Below are 19,763 nucleotides of genomic sequence, written 5' to 3' on the forward strand. Positions count from 1 at the left end.
TGTATGATGGTTAATTGGTGATAAGAAACTGATGGGGAAGTAATGTAATGAAAAAGTTTGTAATAAACTAATGTTAAAAAAGAAAAAAGAGAGAACCATGGCTCTGTAGACAGTGAGCGTCAGGGTGAAGGTAAGCAAAAGAATACCCTTGAGTAGGTGCAGCTGGTAGTGGGCCTTCCTGGCAAGGTCTGTGATGTGAGGAGAGAAAGAGAGAGTGGCATCGAAGACGACACCAAGGTTTTTTGCCTCATGGGAAGACGAAGGAAGAGGGCCTAAGGAGCGAAGCCAGAGGGAAAGTGGGAGCAGGGGTCCCAATGAGAGGGATATCCCTCTTACTGGCATTAAGGCAGAGATCGTTGGAGGCGCATCAATCCTGAATCGCACATAGAACGTTAGGAATGAGCGAGAGCGGCTGATGGGAACCTGAAAGAGAGCTGAGTGTCATCTGCATAGCACTGAAAGTTAGAGAAGGTAGAGATCAGGTAGCCAAAGGGGCCAGGTAGACATTGAAGAGCCAGGGTGAGAGGTTAGAGCCCTGGGCAACAGCACATGTGGAGAGAGAGAGGTGGTGGAGAGAAAGGACCCAAGTTGGACATGGGAGGGTCGGACCAGGAGTAAGGAGGTCAACCACTCCAGGGCCTGATCTGTGATGCCCAGGTTCTCGCAGAGATGATTGATCAGGATGGTGTGATTGACCATGTCAAAAACGGAGGAGAGGTCAAGGAGGATGAGGACACAAAGAAGGCTGGAATCAAGATTAAAGAGCAGCTCTTCACAGGTTTTCAGGAGAGCTGTTTCCGTGCCTCTGGCTGCTGTGAAGCCAGACTGATGGTCATGGAGACAACTAACAGATTCAGTGTGGAGGGTAATCTGGGAGATGGTCAGCTCTTCCAGGAGTTTGCCCAGGAAAGGAGTGATGGGGATCAGGCCATAGTTTGCCGACAGGTAGGTTCGGCAGAAGGTTTTTTAAGGAGGGGATGCACAAGGGACTGAGGGGAAGGATCCAGTGGCGAAAGAGTGATTGCAGAAATCGGCCAAGGCTGGAGCGAGGGCGTCAATTTGGTCCTGGATGGTTCTGGAGGAGCAGGGGAGCACCTGTTTGCAGGGGTGGACTGGCCTATAAGGAACTCTGGAGATTTCCCGGTGGGCCTCTGTACCCTGGGCCTCTTTTGTGTGGTATTTCCAAATTTTCTCATAGGAAAATCATTGAGCTTGCTGAAAATGTGTCAAATGGGGCCACTTTGAACATTATTTCCAAGGCCTCTTTTGGTCCCCAGTAATTATTTCCAGTGCCTCTTTTAGTTCCCAGTCCACACCTGCCTGTTTGGACAACACTTTCATAGATCTGACTTATCTAGAAACATCGTTGGGTAGAGAAAAAGAGGGGGAAGCCGCCAGAAGGGGCCCCGGAGAGGCAGGATCTCCTGGGTTTTAGAGGTGAAGTGAGAAGCCAGAGCGGTACAGAAGGCCTGCAAGGGAACAGGAGAGGTAGAGACTGCAGAAGAATTGGGCAGCTCCTTGCAGATTTTAAAGAGTTTGGCCATGTTATTAGATGCTGTAGACAAAGGCTTGGATGTGGACTCTCTTCTTGGACAGGGCAGAGAGTTTGCATTGCCTTTGTAGCAGGCAGCAGGCCAATTTGTCGGAGGATGCACCGAAGCACTCCACTTCATCTCAGCTATCATGCACTTGCATTTCAGGGTGGCGAGGTCAGAGTCATACCAAGAGTTGCACTTGGAGGTAGACTTCAGATGGATTCTCATGACCGGGGCAAGGATGTCCACAGCGCTGGAGATAGAAAGATGCAGGTTAAAGAAGGCTGTGTCAGAGTGAGTCAGCCGCAGGTGTAGGAGGAGCAGAGAAAGTAGAACCAACGGTATCCACTGACGCACGCTTCATGGGCCGAACGACCAAGAAGGTAGGTGGCAGTGCTGCGGTGGGCTTTGTCGGAGGGTCAGAGAGTTTCAGGTGAGAGGAAAGCAGAAAGTGGTCAGTCCAAGGTGGAGGAGTGGTGAGAGGGTTAGAGAGGGGGATGTCTGATGAGATGAGCATCCAAGGTGTGCCCGGCAGAGTGTGTCGGACCAAAAGATAGAATTGAGAGAGAGAGAGGGAGAAAGAAAGAGAGTCACAGAGGTTGCGGAAGAATCCAGAGGAGGGATTAGAAGCATCCAGGTGGATGTTGAGGTCTCCATGGTAGAGAAGTTACGAGGTAGAGGCAAGGAGAGAGGAGGAAAGGTCAGCCACTCTCAGAGGAAGATGGCTCCCTGGCCAGGAGGTCTGTAGATGGTGGCCACAGTCAGAGAGAGGCCAGGAGAGATAGAGAGCTTGCAGACCAGGCATTCAAAGGAGGACTAGGCCTGCTTTAGAATGGCAGAAGCAGGGAACCACTCCGGAAAGATCAGTGCTACTCCACCTCCAGGTCAGTTGGTTCTGGGCTCGGAGAGGATCTTGTAGCCATCAGGGATGAGAGTGTCAAAGCTCGTGACCAAGCCGGCCATGAACCATGTCTCGGTGAGGGCAAGTACACCCAGGTCAAGTTATTCGAGGAGGTGGCGTATGTCAGAGGAGTGTTTGACAGCAGAGCGCGAGTTTAAAGTAGCGACATGGAGCAGGTTGCCACATTTGAAGGTCTTCTGGGCTGGGGCACAGCACTAATGCTGTGAGATAAAAATTCAGGGCTTTCTAATGGTAGCAAGGATGACATGCTGTTCACTGCACAAACGGCCGCTGGCCCCAGCTGCTTCATTAGCGAGGAAGGCACAAGGTCACTGATGGAACAAGATGTATAGTAGTTCTGCTAATGAAGGAGCAGGCGACGGCACCTGCGGTACAGTGAACAGCTGACACGGCAGCATGATGGTGTCTTCTTCTTTAGAGAGTGTATTGTAGGTGCAGGATCATCTTGCTCATCGTTTTAACCCATATTGATATTTCTGGAATGTGATAATTTAGGAGAAATATTACCTCTTTGTCCCTGCAGCTTGAAGTTTATCATGTACCGTTTCAGAATGTTCTTCCTTTAGATGAGTGCCATTAACAAAGATAAAGGATGTGTGCTGGGCTCTTTAAGCCTGAATGGTGAGCTGTGGTATGTGGAGTCCTTTGACTTTCTTTGCTACTTTCTGGAGATCTAGGCTCTTTGCCATACCTCAGGATTTATGGCCTTAATCAAAGTTGACACCTCAAACTTTTTTGCAGAAAACATCCATCAGAGGTGTTTCAAGGGTTCAAGGGAACACTAGTCAGCTCGATGATGAGCCATTTGTTGTCATTCCAGAGCCAAATGGAACTCCACAGTAGTGGCTGAGGTTTATTGGCAAGCAACAGTCCTTCCTAGCTATAGACAGGTGTCCACAGTGCAGAATTAGTAATGAGACAGTGCCCCCTTTTCACCCCATCACATACCTGTACACAGTGAAAAATGACTGACGAAGAAGCCCTTGTCCTCATGCCGTGCCTATGCGCATACTAGTGGACAGTGTCTGCTAATTATTGAGGCATTCCTGTCAATTCTGACACTTTCCATCAGCTCACATCAGTGCACATACCAAATTGCTAATGGGGCAATGTGTCGGAACTTCACTAAACCAATCTTTTCCAGATTCCCCAGAGGAAGAGAAGAGCAAGCTTGAGGGACTTTTTCCAGCTTTTTTGTGAATTTACCAGAAACCCTATATATACTGACGTACTGCACCCCATAACCTCAGTTTCTTTTTTTCTGCACACTTGGTTTGCTTCAGGAGCACTGCTACTTCGTGGTTTGTTATGCTGAATCCTCCGAAGGTCTGAGGCTTCAAGACCTTTACAGACTGCGAATTAGCAATGTTGGTCTCTGACCCTCACAGAATATCTCTCTGGGAATGTGCTGCGAAGCTCTTCATTTTCCACAATCAAAAAGACGATAAGAGGACTTGGTCAAGGTCAATGGGTACGGCATGGAACAGAAGTTGGAAGACCGACCCCAGGCCTGAAAGGAGAAGAAGCACTGCGAGAGATACAGCTCACAAAACAGTTCCTCTTGACACCACTCTTCTTTGATGAAGAGTGGCATTGAGCGGTACTGCTGGGTGAGCAGGGCCTATATGGAGGGGGGGGGGCTTCTCCTGTGAAGTCACTACTCCAAAATACTCCTTGGAGAAGATGGCTCTGCTGGTACTACTCAGTCATCCGCTCTGGTGGCTTGGGAGGCATTTCAGCTAAAAATGCTTGCCATCTTTGGAAATGTCCCGTTGCTGATGGCTTTGACCACTTGGCCGGCAGTGCTCCTGCTCTAACGGGCGATGATCTGTCACTGAGCCAACCAGCTATGTCCTTGAGCATCCAGCTTCCACCCACATGGGTTACTCCGGACCTTCTCTGGAGTACCTCCGCTTCCCATGGGGGCATTCATGTCCAAAATCGGAAACATATTCCAGGTAGAGGGTGATCAAGTCCCTTTTGAGCTGAAATGCCCTAGAGAAGTGAGAGATTTCCCGGGAGGAGCTCTATGGTAAAAAGGAGGATCTGTGGGAGCTGGCTTGCAACCTACAGGAGGCCAATAGTTTGGATACCTTCCTGGAGATAGACATCTTGCTGGTGCTGACTCTGTGGAAGTCTTAGGCTTCATACCAGCTTCTAATCGGAAATGATGTCAAGACACTGAGCTAGTCAGCCCCTTCCAGACAGTCCAGTTCAAGGTTACAAACATTCTATGTGACTGCCCCCAAGTGAAAAGCTTGCTGCCTTTTTAACCTGCAGTAGAAGCACCGGTGTTAGAAGTTTAGGAGAAGCCTGCCCTGCCCCCTGCAGTTGACTGAGATCTGACAAAGAAGCACTGTCTGGTGCCTTCTGACCAAGCTTTTCATTCCAATGATGCCTCTCCTTTGGAGTGCTTGGTGGTTCAGGCTGCATCAGTGAACTTGAACATGTCCACATTTCCCTCTTGCCCTCCTGACGGAGAGCAAGAGGTTGCACCCCTGAGGAAGGAATAGTTTTGCCTTGGGTAGTCTTGCCTTGAGGACTGAACGCTTCCTGTGCCCTGACCACATTTTAGTTTTGCTTCTGGTCAACTATTTCAAAAGCTTTCTGCCAGCCAGCATAGTAAGGTAAGGCAGGACTTTGGTGCACTGGTCCTGTATGGTGAGGAGTCCAGATACATGCTGGAGCCTGGCCTTGACACAGCTCTGTGGCACGGGCAGTGGGCTACAGGCATTTTGATGAGGCACTACCAGATGAGAATGTCAGGGTTAGCCGAGGCCATGCAGGCAAAGCTCCTGGCTATGCCTTTTGATGGGTGTAACCTATTCAGGACTGAGGCCCACAATTCCCTCCTGATGTTCCAGTCCTCTAAAGCCATGGCGAAGTCCTTAGGCCTCTCAGTACAGCAACCTTCGGCTTCCGTTAGCAGAGTGTGGGAGAGTTTCAATGCTTCCCCACCTCTGCTCAACGTGAGAGAGGACAGGTGTCCTTGGGCATGCAGCAATTGTGCTGTCACACCAAGGGAAGAGGTCTGGGTGCTCCTAGAGGTGGCGTATCCCCCACAAAGGGGCCCTCTACTGCCACAGCTGTTAAACCCCTGTGAAGGTGACTTGCCTCAGCTCCCAGGGGAGGGGAGAGGAAGATTTCAATGTTCAGCACGGAATTTCACATCACGTCCGACACTTGGGACTTGCAGATCGTACACTAGGGATATTTTCTCCCTTTTTTTTGTTTGTTGCTCAACGCCCTCCACACCATCCTCCTTCCTCCCCTCTTTTGGCGCCAGACCCTCTGCTGTAAGAGGATCGCCCACTTCTAGTGAAAGGTGCAATAGAACAGGTGCTAAACTCAGAATGGTATTCAGTTTATTTTCTGGTTCTCAAAGACCAGGGTTTGCTTACCATCTTGGATCTAAGGCTCCTTGATTTGTACCTGTGCAAGTACACGTTCAAGATGGTAAATGGCCCTCGAGTTGCAGGACTGGTTCCTGTAGCAAGACCTTCAGGGTGCATACTTCCATGTTCTAATTCATCTCACCTCAAGGACAGGAAGTACCTCAGATTTGCTGTAGGCTCTTTCCACCACCAATTCAAATTCCTGCCGTTGGGTCTATATTCTGTGCCCATGGTCTTCACCATGCTGCTGGCAGTGGTCGTGGCTTACCTCAGAAGGAAAGGCATTCATGTCTTTCCCGGTCTGTCAGACTGACTTGCTTAATTTTGCTCCCCAGACCAGACATTGGTACATCTGTACTGAATGTGTAGCCTATTGCACAGCTTTGCCTTCTTGCTGAACCTCAAGGTTTCAGGTTTCGCCATCTGAGCTCCTCCAATTTATTGGTGCAGTCTTGGACACTGATCTGGGCCAGGCTTTTCCGTCCAAGGATCAAGTGGCGAACATCTTCAAGAAGTTTCATGCCCTTCAATCACAGGAGCGAGTCCTTCCGTAGGCCTTCCTGTGCTTAACAGTTCTCATGGCTTCCTGAATTCTTGTGGTGCTGATGCCCAGTTGCGTATGAGATCACTTCACTGGCTTCTCAGTTGTCCGCGTTGTCGGTTTCAGGTTAACATGTCAGATCGTTTGCAGGTCTTGAGCTCAGTTTCTCGAGACCTTGCATTGTCTTCCCTACAAGACAACCTGCTGAAGGGTCTGTTGCCTCGTCAACCATCGTCCCAACTGACTGTAGTCAAAGATGTGGGGTGCTCACCTGCAAGATCTGATGGAGAGAGGACTGTGGTCTCCATTGGAATCTCGGGAACACATCACCCTGCTGGTGTTAAGGGTAATCAGGCTGGCGCTGATGCCTTCCTCCTCTCTATGAAGGCGAAGGGTGTACTGGTCCTGATGCAACACTATGCCATACATTACCTCAACAAGTGAGGTGGTGTAGGGTCCCTGCCTCCGTGCAGAGAAGCATTGCAACTTTGGGTCTTGGCTGTAGAGAACATGACTTTCATTGGCTCATCTAGCCACTACAGAGAACATCCTAGCGGATGCCTCGAGCAAACTCCTACAAGTGAGTGCTCTGTCACAAAGTTTTGGAGAAAATCTCCCATTGGAGGATACCTCTGGTGGATCTCTATGCTTCCAGTGTGAACAAGAAATGTGAGTTATTCTGCTTTGTGGATGCACTGACAGTCAAATGGACTGTTATCTACTGTAAGTATTCCCACCGATCACTGTCATTCCGCTAGTTCTCATGAGGCTACACATGTTTGGGTCTATGATGATTTTGATTGCTCCAGGAGAGAACGTGGGACCCGAAATTACTGGACATATCCAGCTGCCCATCCTGGCATCTTCCAATGAGGGTGGATCTACTCTCCCAGTCGGAAGGGCAGGTCCTCCATCCGAACCACAGCAACCTGAGTCTTCATGCTTCGCTGTTGCGAGACAGAGGTACAAGGTGAATAGTTTCAGAAGATGTCCTGGATGTGCTCCTCTTGGCTCTTAGACCTGCCATTAAATTAATGTGTGCCTGCAGGTGGTGTAAATTCTTGACTTGGTACCCGGAGAGGGATCTGAACCCTTTCACTTGTCCTGCATTCCGTGTTGGAGTTTCTGTTCTCTTTGGCCCAGACCTGCTTTCAGATCACTGTAAAAGGGTAGCTGGTTGCGATCTTGGTTTATAACAGAATTCCAAGTAAGGCTCTTTATTCACAATTCCCATGGTTATGCAGTTTCCCCCTTGCCAGTTTGTTGTTCTGGTCTGGAATTTGATTTTAGTCTTAACCTATGGGTGACCCTATTGAGCCCCTGCATTCATGTTCTTCAAAATGATTTTCTTGGTAGCCATCACTTAGATGAGTGAGTGAGCTCCAGGTTTTATCTATTAACCCTCCTTAATTGGTTTTCGCCACAGAGAAGGTGATGTTGAGTGAATCCTTCCATCCGTCCTTCCTCCCTTCCTTCCTTCCTTCCAAAGATGTTCCCGTAATTCAATCTCTTTCAAAAGATCAATATACCTGTGTTTTTTTCTTCTGTATCATCCCTTCGTGGCAGAGTAGTGATTTATTTGACTGGGCCTGGTGCAGACCCTCAGCTACGTTCTCTCTAGAACGAGGAACATCTGGCAAGATGACCAGCTTTTTATGGGTTATGCTGATGCATGTGCTGGCAGGGCTGTGACAAAACAGATCCTAATTAGGTGGATGATCCTCTGCATCTTCAAATGCTAGTATCTGGCTGGATAGGAGGTGCATGAGGGTCTCGGGCCCATTCATCCAGACGGCTGGCTGCCACCGCTGCCCTGCAGAGGGAATCACTGTATTGGACATTGGTCAGGTGGTGACATGGGCCTCGCTGCTCAAGTTTGTCAAATATTAATGCTTGGGTTCCCAATTGGGGCAAGATGCTTGCTTCAGTGCAGTGGTCCTCCAGTGTTTTCTGGTATAGATGGTGTCTTCACTTTCTTCTTCCATCAGGTCTACGTACTGCTACGTGAGTCTATCATAGATGATTCATTGTGGAGGAAGGAAAGAGACACTGGTTCTAGGCCATGGGGAACAATGTGTCTAATGCCGACCCATCTTATCGGGATATAAAATATCACAGTGGATGCTCTGAACAGATGGACTTTAGCCTCCGATGAGTGGGAGCTCTGCCACGAAGTTCTGGGGGAGATTTTAGCCCTTTTGGGGACTCCTCAAGTTGACTGCTTCGCTTCAAGTTTGAACAGACAGAGTCAGAATTTCATGCACAGGGAGCACTGGGATATACATTGGTTGCCAAATGAAACTTTTTCGTGGAGGATCGACACCACAAATTTCTTTATTGCCTGCATCCGGATCAGGAGGGATGCAAGGTCTGCTGTGGTTTTTAGAAAAAGACTAAAAAGGATCACTACAGCAGGCTGGCGGTGTGGTTAAAATCGGGTAAGGCCTCTGATTCGACCTCTGGACATGGTAATGCTTCCCCCAGGACCGGCCAGCCCCACAATCAAAACTCCCTCAGAAAAGAGGTTGAGGTCCTTTGAGGATGGACCGTCCGCGGGGTCAAAAGGAAGGCAAGGGCGCACGCCACTGATCCCACTAAGTTGGCCCCCGCTGTGGGTCCTGGCTCGGGAAGAACATGGTTGCCATCGCCGACCACATCCACGGTGAGCCTACCGGTGAGGGGCCGCCCCTCTACGAGAAAGTACATGACTCCTTCAAAACTTTGCTTGCCATCGGCGGACAAGGCTACGAAGGAGAAATCCAAAGTGGGTCCTTCGCTACCGCCATCAGCGTCTCAACCAGCCAAGACAACACCATTGTCAACAGCGTCATCAACAGCCACATTGATGACAACTGCTGTTACCACCTCATCGACGACTCCATCAACGGCCTCGTCGACAACCAGTACTTCGTCAAAAGGAGGGCAGACACGACGCTAGTGCCCACAGTAGAATTGACGGCTGCTCCACGGGTGTCCCTGCCAGCACGCCATGAGGTAACTGCTTGAGAGAAGACCCCTGGAAAGGGGACAGCAGCTGCTTCCCCTCAGAAGTTTCAGGAGAGGGGAAGAGGTAAGGCTCTGATGACCCCTAGGAGGGATGCAGAACAAGGGGCTGAACCAAGTGTGCCGGTGCACATTTATACTAGCTCCGATGAGGGTGACTATCCGAACAAAGGGGGCCAGTGTCCCTTGTTGAACGGTGGGTCACAGCGGTGTAAACCCTACCGTCTACCTCTCCAGAAGAGGCATGCCTGCCCAGATCCTCCCCCTCTCATTCCTCCTACAACTCTGCCCAGGGACGTTTCATTGGACATTCTGCCTCTGTTGCACACGCTGGTATCAGAAATTCAACAGAGACTGCCGCCCACACTGGGCCCTGCTGCGTCTGGAAGTCCTCCAAGACCACTTTCCAGAAGCCTGTCTAGGTGCAAATGCAAGTCAAAGGACCCTGGTGCTCCAAAGTGCCAATCGACACCTCTGCCGCCTCCACCTCGGGATTTGACCCCAACAGGGGATCCTGCCATGCACACAGACACGGGCACGGATACAGCGGCTATGGTGACGGACACCGACAAGGTCGGTGACTTTGTGCCAGCGAACGGAAAGCCAGCAGGCGCGGATGAACAGCACAGGGCCTCTCTGCCGGAAGAGGTCGGCTCCTTCCACTCAATGACTTTTTCAACTGCTGCCTGAGGAGACGAAAAAGGAAAGAGTTCCTTTATCAACATTGCAAGTCCAGGCGGAAGACCATTATGTCCGTCCCCTTGTTGGACGATATCTGGGATGAAGGCCTACTGCTGTTGAACAATCCGAGCACTGCCCCACCCCAGCAGGGCAGGCCCGAGAAGAAATGGAAAGTCCAGGCCCCCAAGTGTCTGAGGCCCCAGCCCTCATCTGACTCCGCTGGGCCAAGAGTAGAAGAAGGTGGACTCTCTGGGAAAGAGGATTATCTAGACGGCTACCAGCACCATTACGGCTGCTAATGCCTTGGCCATTTTGTTCCCGCTACAACCGGGAACTCTGGTATAAGCTGGGCCCTATTCTGGACTTCCTACCTGACAAGAAGGCAGAAGCTCTTGAGCTGCTTCAGGAGGTGGAAGTGGCCTCAGACCACACCATCCCAGTGGCGGTGGTCATCGCAGACGTAGGATTCCGTCAGATGGGAAACAGTGTTTTTTCATCGACGGGGATGGCTGAAAGCCACCAACTTCTGGCCGGACGTTCAGTGTAAGGTGTTGGGCATGCCATTCGATGGGTAAAATTGTTCGGCAAGACGGTCAACAAGTCTTTTCAGGTGCAAGGTGGTGAGGATATTTACAGACCACACCACCACCATGTTCTACATCTGGAAGCAGGGAGGGACTCGCTCTCTGGCGCTCTCCAAGGAGGACCCGGATTTGAGGTTCACCAGCAGGTTCCCGCAGCCGTGGCACTTGGGGGGGGGGGGGGATGCGTTCCCGCAGCCGGGGCGCATGGGGGGATGCATTTCCGTTCCCATGGGAGGGACTTTTCCTATATACGCTTTTCCTCCGTTCCCACTCCTGCTACGAGTGATCAACACACTCAGTGTCACTGCAGGATGATACTCGTCACTCCGGCATGGCCGCGGCAAATCTGGTATCAAGACCTGCTACGCCTGTCGCAGGTTCCATCCGGCAGGCTGCCACTACTTCTGGACCATCTCTCTGTTATGTAGAAATCTGTGCAGTTCCCTTAGGGACCACTGCAAAAGATTTAGGACTACAGGTGGTTGGCAGTAAACCCAATTGGTAGCAGTCTGTACCACCCTGATTTACCTGGTAGCTGTGGCTGAGCAGTTAGACCCCTCTCAAGATGAGTTAGGCAGTATATAGAGTATACACAATAGGTACAGAGATACAGTAGCACAAGCAAACACTGACCAGAGCTTTGGTGTAAAAGTATATAATTATTTATTTAAAGACACACTTGTAAATTACACTAGCACAAAGAGAGGTAAGTAAATTCAACACACAGTCACTATTATATATATACAACCCTGATTACTTATTAGACAAGTCTTAATGAGAAACACCACTTATTTTCAGACAGGGGTGAGCGCTTAACATAAGATGGCACTCTAATAAGTTATTAAAAAGGGAGGGACAAAGGCAGAGTTATGAAAGCACACAAATTTCAATACTTTTCAAAGAACCACCATGAGGCAGGTTAGGCAAAGTCTACTGGAGAGCAAGGAAGTTCAAATGCCAGGCCTACTCTTAGAGAGAGCAAGCAAAATGTGTCCAGGGTCACACAGTGGGGTTATGCCCAAAGAGTCTTGGCAGATAGTTCACAAAAGATTGAGATCAAGTCAGGAAAAGTTAGTTAACAAGTCCCAGGCTAACCCAGGTTAGAAAGTCGAGGATTTACTGTCATCCCGAACGATCTGTCGCAAGGGAAGCCAGGCGGGACACAGTACCTGAAAATGGGAAGAACGCTCCATCGGGGGCAATTGTTCCTGGCAGCGGATGCAAGTCTGTGTTTCATCCAGAGGAAGAGGAGGTCTCGACGTGGAGGAAAGCTGGAGGTCGTTGCGCTGCCAGGGAAGAAACCAGCCGCTGAGTTTCCCGGTTACAAGGTACTACCCTTTTCTTTGAGGTAGTGGTAAACCGTGGTATTCCGGTTGCTGGGGTGCTTGGCACGGGCAAGGCGGCCACGAGATGGTCCAGGAAGGCGAAAAGACGGGCAAACTGGTTATCCACACCAGTCAAAGGAAGAAGACTCTCCGGGCTGGAGATCTCCTCTGTCGTCGGGAAAAGTGGTGAGACGGTTCAGCAGGGCTCCACCGGTGGTGTCGTCGTTGCAGGTCGGCTCGGCTTCTCCCTCCTCGGATTCTTTAGGTCCTGTGGCGACTTCTCAAGTTCCAGTCCCCAAAGCCCTGCTTTTATGCAGAAAACCCCCATTCATTCAGCCTAGCTGTCACTCAAACATGCTAAGTGGTGAGCCGGGCGGCTCACCACTTGGGCCAATCACACAAGAGTGCGACTTGAGTTGCCGAAGCAACTCAGTCCAGGGTGGCTAAACCCCCTCGCACACCCCCTGTGTTACCCAGACAGAGTGGTACCACTTTTGGAGGCTTCTGTGGAGAAGCCTGCCAAAAAGTGGAACAAAGGGTTCGACTTGGGTTGGAATCACAGAAGAGAACACAACCGCCGTTTTGGAACCAAGTTTCGGCAAAAAATACCAACCAGTGAATTTATATTAATTTAATAAACCGGCGGTATGTTCGAGGCTATATTAAAAAGTGGTAGCCTCGAACAATAGGAAAATCCCATAGGAATATATTCGCGGTCGAATATAAAAAGTAGTATCCACTGCCACCAGCCAAAAGTCGGGGGGGGGGGCTGGACAGTGTCCCCTCGAACAACAGACCCCGGGGCAATTGAATTGCCCCGACCAGTACGTCCACAATATGATGGTTTGTACTGGTTCTGTTCACAATTTGAGACTAGTAAAGCCAATGGTGACTTTACATGCCCTGGAAGACAGTAGTCAGTTCCAGGATATGGAGTCTATGTTTGGGGGTCGCTACGACACCCCGGGGTTACGGCACGGAGGGTGCTGTGTAACCCACATATCAAAAACACATGAAACCCTATGGGGAAAAGGACCCCATAGCCCATAGAACACATACAAAGTCAAAGGAACGCCTCAAACCATGTCTAAGAGTGGGAGGAAAAGAGTCTCACTCTTAGCAGGAGAGAAAAATAAACCCCAAAAATCCAGCAAAGCTGCTGGGGGACTCACTAGGGTTGGGAAATTAGCCTTTACAGAGAATTCTCCCTAACACTCTCCTGAGACTGAGGAGCAATGTTGCACCACAACCCAACGTCCCTGAACCTCAGGGCCTGGCTCCTGAAGCTGTAGAGTTTGGACATAATTCTTTACCTACGGAGTGTAAGAACATACTGGCCAAAGCCAGGGTCTCTTCAACGTTGACATGCTCTCGGCCATAAGCAGAAGAGTTTCCCTGTATGGTGCCGTGCTCAAAAGATTATCCCTCTGTGTCACAGCCCCGCAACTGCTACCATACCTGCTTTCCTTGGCCAACGCTGAACTGGCTCATGCCTGACCGCCATATCCTGTTACACCAGGGCACCGGCTAGGCCTTCTCTGCGGTCGTACACTGTCAAGGAGTTCTTCAAAGGTCCCTTCAGGACTTTTCCGCCAGTAAAAGCTACTGCCCCGGCTTGGGAGCTCAATGTGGTTTTGGGGCGCCCTTTGAGCTGATGCATCAGGTCCCACTCAAGTTTCTATCATGGTAGATGTCCTTCCTTGTGGCGATCACCTCGGCCTGGTGGGTCGGGGAGATCCAGGCCCGGTTGGGCAAGCAGCCGTACTTGTCCTTCCAAGCTTGAAGGGTGGTACTGTGTACACACCCTAGCTTTTTGCTGAAGGTGGCATCAGAGTTCCACCTCAGCGAGCCTTTGGTGTTGCCTGTCTTCTTCCCGAATCCATATTCACCAGGGTAGAGGGCCTTGCATTCACTGGACGTTACTCGTGCCTTGAGGTTTTACGTGGCACGCATGAAGATCTTTCGGAAGACTTCTCAGCTGTGCGTCAGTTTTGGTCCTGTGAATCACAGAAAGGCCTTGTCAAAGGCTTCCATCTCCAGCTAGCTCTCCGGCTACATCATTCAGGCCCCTGCCGGGCCAGCCAAGAGCCCACTCCACCAGAGCCATCGCAGCAACAATGGTGTTTCTCTCTGGTGTGCCCCTGCTCGAAATTTGCAGGGCTGCTACACAGAGGTCCATGCACACCTTCACGAGTTTCTTCTGCATCAACAGGGATTCCAGGGAGGAGTCGAGAGTGAGCCAAGCGGTGCTACACAACCTGTTCATTTGAGGTGAGTTTGTTCTAGGTGTTAGTGTTTATTGCTTCTGTTGAGTCTTGCCACCTCCCGTGGTTGTGTATATATATGCTGTATAATTGTTATTTATGAGCATGTGAATCCATGCGAGACCCCATGCTGGACAAGGTTTAAGTTACTAACCTATAACTATTGTTCTCCAGCATGATTCTGGCATGGATTCAAATGTGAACCCGCCTTCCTTCCCCTCTGTGGCTCTTCTTGGTTCATACTGCCCCTTTATGTGCTTACCAAATCTGAAGATGGCCAGCAGGGGTGGAGCTTAGGGAGTGGACTGTCATTGGATAGGGGCAGTATGACCCAGAGGACAGTGATTGGTTATAGAGGAGAAATACAGTTTAAAAGCTAAAGTGAAACTGTTTTTTCTTTTACCGAGGATTCCCAGCCTCATGACAGGGAATATTCATGAGCATGTGAATCCATGCCAGACCCATGCTGGAGAACAATCGTTACAGGTAAGTAACTTAAACCATATCATTCCCATATTGACCATAAAGGTTTTCACGACTAACAATTTGGTTAATTTTGGGAAGGAACACCTTCATCTGACGACAAGCATTTGGTATTCCAGTATTATGGAAATCTCACCCTCCAAAGGAGATGAATACAGCGTCTCTCATAACTGAGTCATCCTATTCCCTACGTGGCCTTCCTCTCCCAGGTGATCCACCCGGCTAATACCACACCCAGGGTTATCATCAAGTAGCGGTTGCCTTCCCCTGCCCACCTGGGAGGAGACTTTAGGCTGGGATTCTGTTAGGACTCTGCTGGATTCATCACACAGGGCACTCATTGAATGGCAGTGTTTTTGATGCTCCTCTCACTCCTTCTTTGGTTCAAACCACCAGCAACTGCTTGGCTGTTCTCAGCTGGCAAATCAGAATATATTCGATGGATGAAAAATGGGTGATTAGAAAGAGTCTTGTAGGTGGAAGGGCATAGTTCTCCAGTTCTCGATCATTAGTGTTAGGCTTGGGAATGTTAGTTAAAAGCAAGTGCCTTCCCTGAAACAGAAAGGGATCCCGAAAGGACTGAGCCGCTCATCTCCAATATTCCTGAACTCGGCTTTCTCACCTGGAGCACGCCCCCAAAACTTAAAAAATTTGATTGTGTGGGGCCTAGAAGCCCTAGGATTGCTCTTTGAGGGAGGACTACCCCGCACTTTCGAACAATGCAAAGGAACCTTCCGGGTCCAAGAGAAGGACAGATTCACTTATATTCAGCTGCGTCACTGGTGCTCTCACCCGCAAACCCGCCAAGCAGCGACCCGTGCCCCCACAGCCCTGGAAATAACCCTCAAAGATAACCCAACCCGGGGCAAAATATCAATCCTGTACAAACGCTTCCAAACGGATTTCCTAGCCTCAAGAACTAGATCTATGGCACAATCGGAAGCAGACCTAGGACACTCAATAGAGGACCAAACTTAGGTGGACATCTGGACTCGCACCCACTCCGCATCGGCATGTATCACTAACAGAGAATGCTCTTACAAGATCCTGCTACGCTGGTATTATCCCCCCTTGAGAATCCATCACATGAGCCAGACTCTCGACCCGACCTGCTGGAGACGCTGTGGCCAAGTGGGATCCTTATATCATATGTGGTGGACCTGCCCTAAGGTCCAGAATTTGTGGAAACAATGTTTAACTGTCATCACAGAGATCACCCAAACGACAATTCCTCTGGAACCTGAACTTATTCTCCTGGGGTCTCGTGTCCCAGGAATCTACCCACGATCAGGAACCAAAGCCAAGTTACTATCTCAGTGTCTCTTAGCGGGTAGAATAGTGGTCGCCCACACATGGAAATCCGTTGAGGGCCCGCTTATGCCCTTTGGTGGGTAAAAATATGGGACGTGTTGATAGCGGAGAGGGTAACTGCAGCCAAAGCGGGCCTGCTCCATCGCTTCCAAAACATCTGGGGACCAATAATTGACTATGACCAGGAATTCCCGGCCCTGACCTACAAACCGCAACTGGTCAGGAGTATCCTCGAGGACGGACTTACTTCTTAGGCGCTGGTGGAATGAATTGTGACCTTCGACACCTACCCGGGATAAACAACTGTGGGGGAGGGGGGACAGAGGGAAAATGTGAGGCGATTCCATAATGAGTTTTTACATGTATTGATTCAAATATGTATGGTTACCACTCTGCTTTGTTCCAAAAATAAACATTTAAAAAAAAAAAAAAGTGCCTTTATCAAAAAGGGACCCAGCTCATATTGTATGAAAGTATTTGGATGGGAAGAGGCATTATATATCTATTATTGTGCCATCCAAAGTCTGATTTCTGCTTGGTGGTTTTCTTGGGTTAACTTGTTCAATAGAGAAGTAGTACGTTACTACATCATTTGTAAAACGGGTTCTTTGCAGCAGGTGGCTCTAAATGCAGTACTTGAATGTCCCTGTCAATGCAATCTGTCAAGTGTGCATATGGTAGCTATTCCTAAAACTGACCCACACTCTTATCTTCAAACATGAATGTTATTTAATTTTGTTAGAAATTATCTTTTTTTCTGTGTAAAAGAAACATGTAGGAGGCAAGTTGTTGTTCATGTATTCAGTGCATTATGTCCTGCTATGTTTTGTGCTGTTTCAGTATGATTTGTAATAGATCTTTCCTAGGACCATATTTTAATGCTAGTAATTCACAATTGATTATCCTTTCTTATATATCAGAATGTTTATTCTTTCCTTGTTTCATGCTGTTCTGTAGGATGAATCTCTTCAGCGTCTGCAAAAGGAATCTGAAATCCTTCAAAGAACATATGCACACTATTTTGATCTAACAATTATCAACAATGAAATAGATGAAACAATACGACATTTGGAGGATGCGATTGAGCTAGTGTGTACAGCCTCACAATGGGTTCCTGTGTCCTGGGTGTACTAGGCTGTCCTCCCATGACAATGAAGAATTTTATCAAGACTGGAAACAACCTAGTAGAGGACTTGGAAAAATACTTTGTTGTTGACCTTGTATCACCAGGTCTCGGCCCGTAGAGACTACATAGATGAAGTGTGACCTAAATTTATAAATATTGTCATGTCCAAATAGATGGGGGGAACAATTTTTAAACACTAATTTAAAGAGACAGTATCTTTTTTTCCTAAATCAGTTCTCCCAAATTGTATAAAAGTGTATCTTTAAATGTTTCCTTCAATCCTTTGGAATGTTATATTTTTGGAAACCATAGCTTTTTATTTCAAAGGCCCCAAAAAACTGCACAATGGAAATGCTGCTTTCTATAATCTATTTTAATAATAAAGAAATGATTGTTACTTTTATCGGGGGTGGAACACTACATTGTTTTTTTAAGTCTTATTTCATGGATTGAAAGATTACTTTATTTATTAAAACTGTGTTTAGTTATTCAAAAAAGGATCAAATTCATCAGTTTATAGTGCCTGTCTTTTTTTTTACAGTCTTATTTCCTTTTATATATTTGTGTAATGTCCAAGATTTTTTGATACTGTCTCTTTGAAGGACATTTTAGAGATTTCAGATCAGGTCTTAATGCATGTGAACAGTCACAAGAGTTCATGCTGTTGGTGTATCTGTGTTGAACAACATGTAATCTACTGCAGCAACGTACATTCCGTTCATGGGAACACGTATCCCAAAGGGAGTTAAACAAAATGATAACTAAGTTGTAAACCTATGCAGATCCCTTGCATTTTGGGCAACTTTATAAAAACTGATATTTCTTATTAATGATCATGTAGTGAAATGTGTTTGTAATTTTGTCTCAATTTATTTTATTGCAAGGGACAGTGAGTGCGATTGATTTCGCTATGTCAGATCCGTGTCTTCAGAGAGTATTAATGATTTAATTACTTTTAAAGAGAGAAATTATCTTTTTTTTAATATGTATGTATTGGTTTCTAAAACAAATGTGCACAGTCTTAAGAAATAATACTGTGCAGTCCAGGTTTTGGGCACATCTGTAAATGAATTACATCAGATTCATTTTCAAGCAGCCCTGTAAATCCCTCACCAAAATGGTAATCCACACAGTTTGACCACTTTTTTTAAAAAGTATACTTCCTTCTGTGTGTTCAACAATCACATGACTTTGGGTCCTTCATTTCTTCATGGATTTGATCAGGTAGCTGCAATGGGAATCAGTACACTCTGTTCTTGTGAGTAAGCTTTAAATGATCAGAAGTTAAAGTAGATTGTGTTTGAATCCTTAGCCACCCTAAAGGGTTCTAATAATACAAGAAGAATGCTCAGGCAATTTTACAAACCGCCTCAGTGCCCCCAGAGCAAATTCAGCCCTTTCATTTTATATGAACATTTAAATGGCCTCCCAGAATGTTATCTGAGGTCAAGGCCGCCCCTCGGCCCTCAACTCTGAAATTCTACTTCAGAGGTGAGAACGAGGAATATCTGGTGCTAGAGTGGCTCAGTTACTGTGTGCTGTGCAATGGCGTTATATCCATTTAAAGGGACATGGTCAGCCTAGCTGTCCTCCAAGTTACAAAGAGAAGCACAAAATCATTTGGTAGGTTTTTTATGTATCGTAAAACCTACTTAGTCTGCTTGTTAATATTTTATACCTAGCGCCATGTATTGTGATATCACACCAACTACGAGTTCCACACTGGTATAGGTATCAGTAATTTTCTTTTTTTTCTTTTTTTTTTACAGCCTCTGGCACACTCCATGACACCCCACATTGCTTTATATTTTGAAAGAGCAGGAAGAGCCAAGAACAAAACATGTGTTTTGTGTTATGGTCCCTAAATGGCACCAGGTCTTTTGTTGTTGCAACAAAGAAATTGCTGAACCATGTTTGTTAGGCTACCTAGTACCTTGCGCCATCTACCATGGTATCATATTGGGTAGCATTTTGTTTTTGGGCAGAGGTTTGGTTGACTGTGTCCTTTTAACTTTGGCATAGGAGCATCAAAATTGCAAGATGATTACAGGGTTGATTTTTGTAGAATTTTAGCAATGTACTTGTTTTATCTGTACGCTGTTGCCTTTTCATAAGAAGTCTTTAAGTATGGTCTTGATGGTGAAAGGAATGTTGTAAATTTAATAATATCCAACTGTAAATAATATGCATCAGATCCTTAGGATGTATAGCACTGCTGCAGCAAATGTCTATCACACACAAACTATGAAGGAACATAAAACGCAATTCTATTTAAATTTGTAAATGGCAGTCTTTTTTTTTTTTAATATGCACCTTCTTGATATGTCTTCCCCAATTCAATGTATGAGCATTGTCAATGTGAGCAGAAATCGAATGGAAGGATTACTTGCCATATGAAGAATGGAATTCCCATAAGAAAAGGCTAAAGTTATCCTTTTGGGAAGGGGTATTGTTGTGAAATATATACTGTAGACACGTGTACAGTAAATCCCAAATGAATTAATACATGTTAAAGAATTAAAACTGTTAACTGTTCATGCACCAGACTGAAATGCAATGAAATGTTGTAAAATAATCAACAGACCAAAAATGC

At 47.5% G+C, this 19,763-nt stretch overlaps 1 protein-coding gene across 10 annotated transcripts in view; it reads left to right on the plus strand.

Moving 5' to 3' along the window:
* CASK (calcium/calmodulin dependent serine protein kinase) overlaps nucleotides 1-17,590 on the plus strand; it is a 2,777,982-nt gene extending 2,760,392 nt beyond the window's left edge. For 9 of the 10 annotated variants that reach the window (XM_069636508.1, XM_069636509.1, XM_069636512.1 and 6 more), the window contains one exon: nucleotides 17,002-17,313. In XM_069636508.1, the coding sequence (XP_069492609.1) occupies nucleotides 17,002-17,178 (177 nt within the window). In that variant the 3' untranslated portion in view covers nucleotides 17,179-17,313. Of the gene's footprint in view, nucleotides 1-17,001 lie in introns of all 10 variants that reach the window. The other variant, XM_069636511.1, reaches the window with a different exon arrangement.
* The last annotated feature ends 2,173 nt before the right edge of the window (nucleotides 17,591-19,763 follow it).

Source organism: Ambystoma mexicanum, chromosome 7p (genome assembly GCF_040938575.1).
Source record: "Ambystoma mexicanum isolate Mex_15411 chromosome 7p, UKY_AmexF1_1, whole genome shotgun sequence".
Lineage (NCBI taxonomy): Eukaryota > Metazoa > Chordata > Amphibia > Caudata > Ambystomatidae > Ambystoma > Ambystoma mexicanum.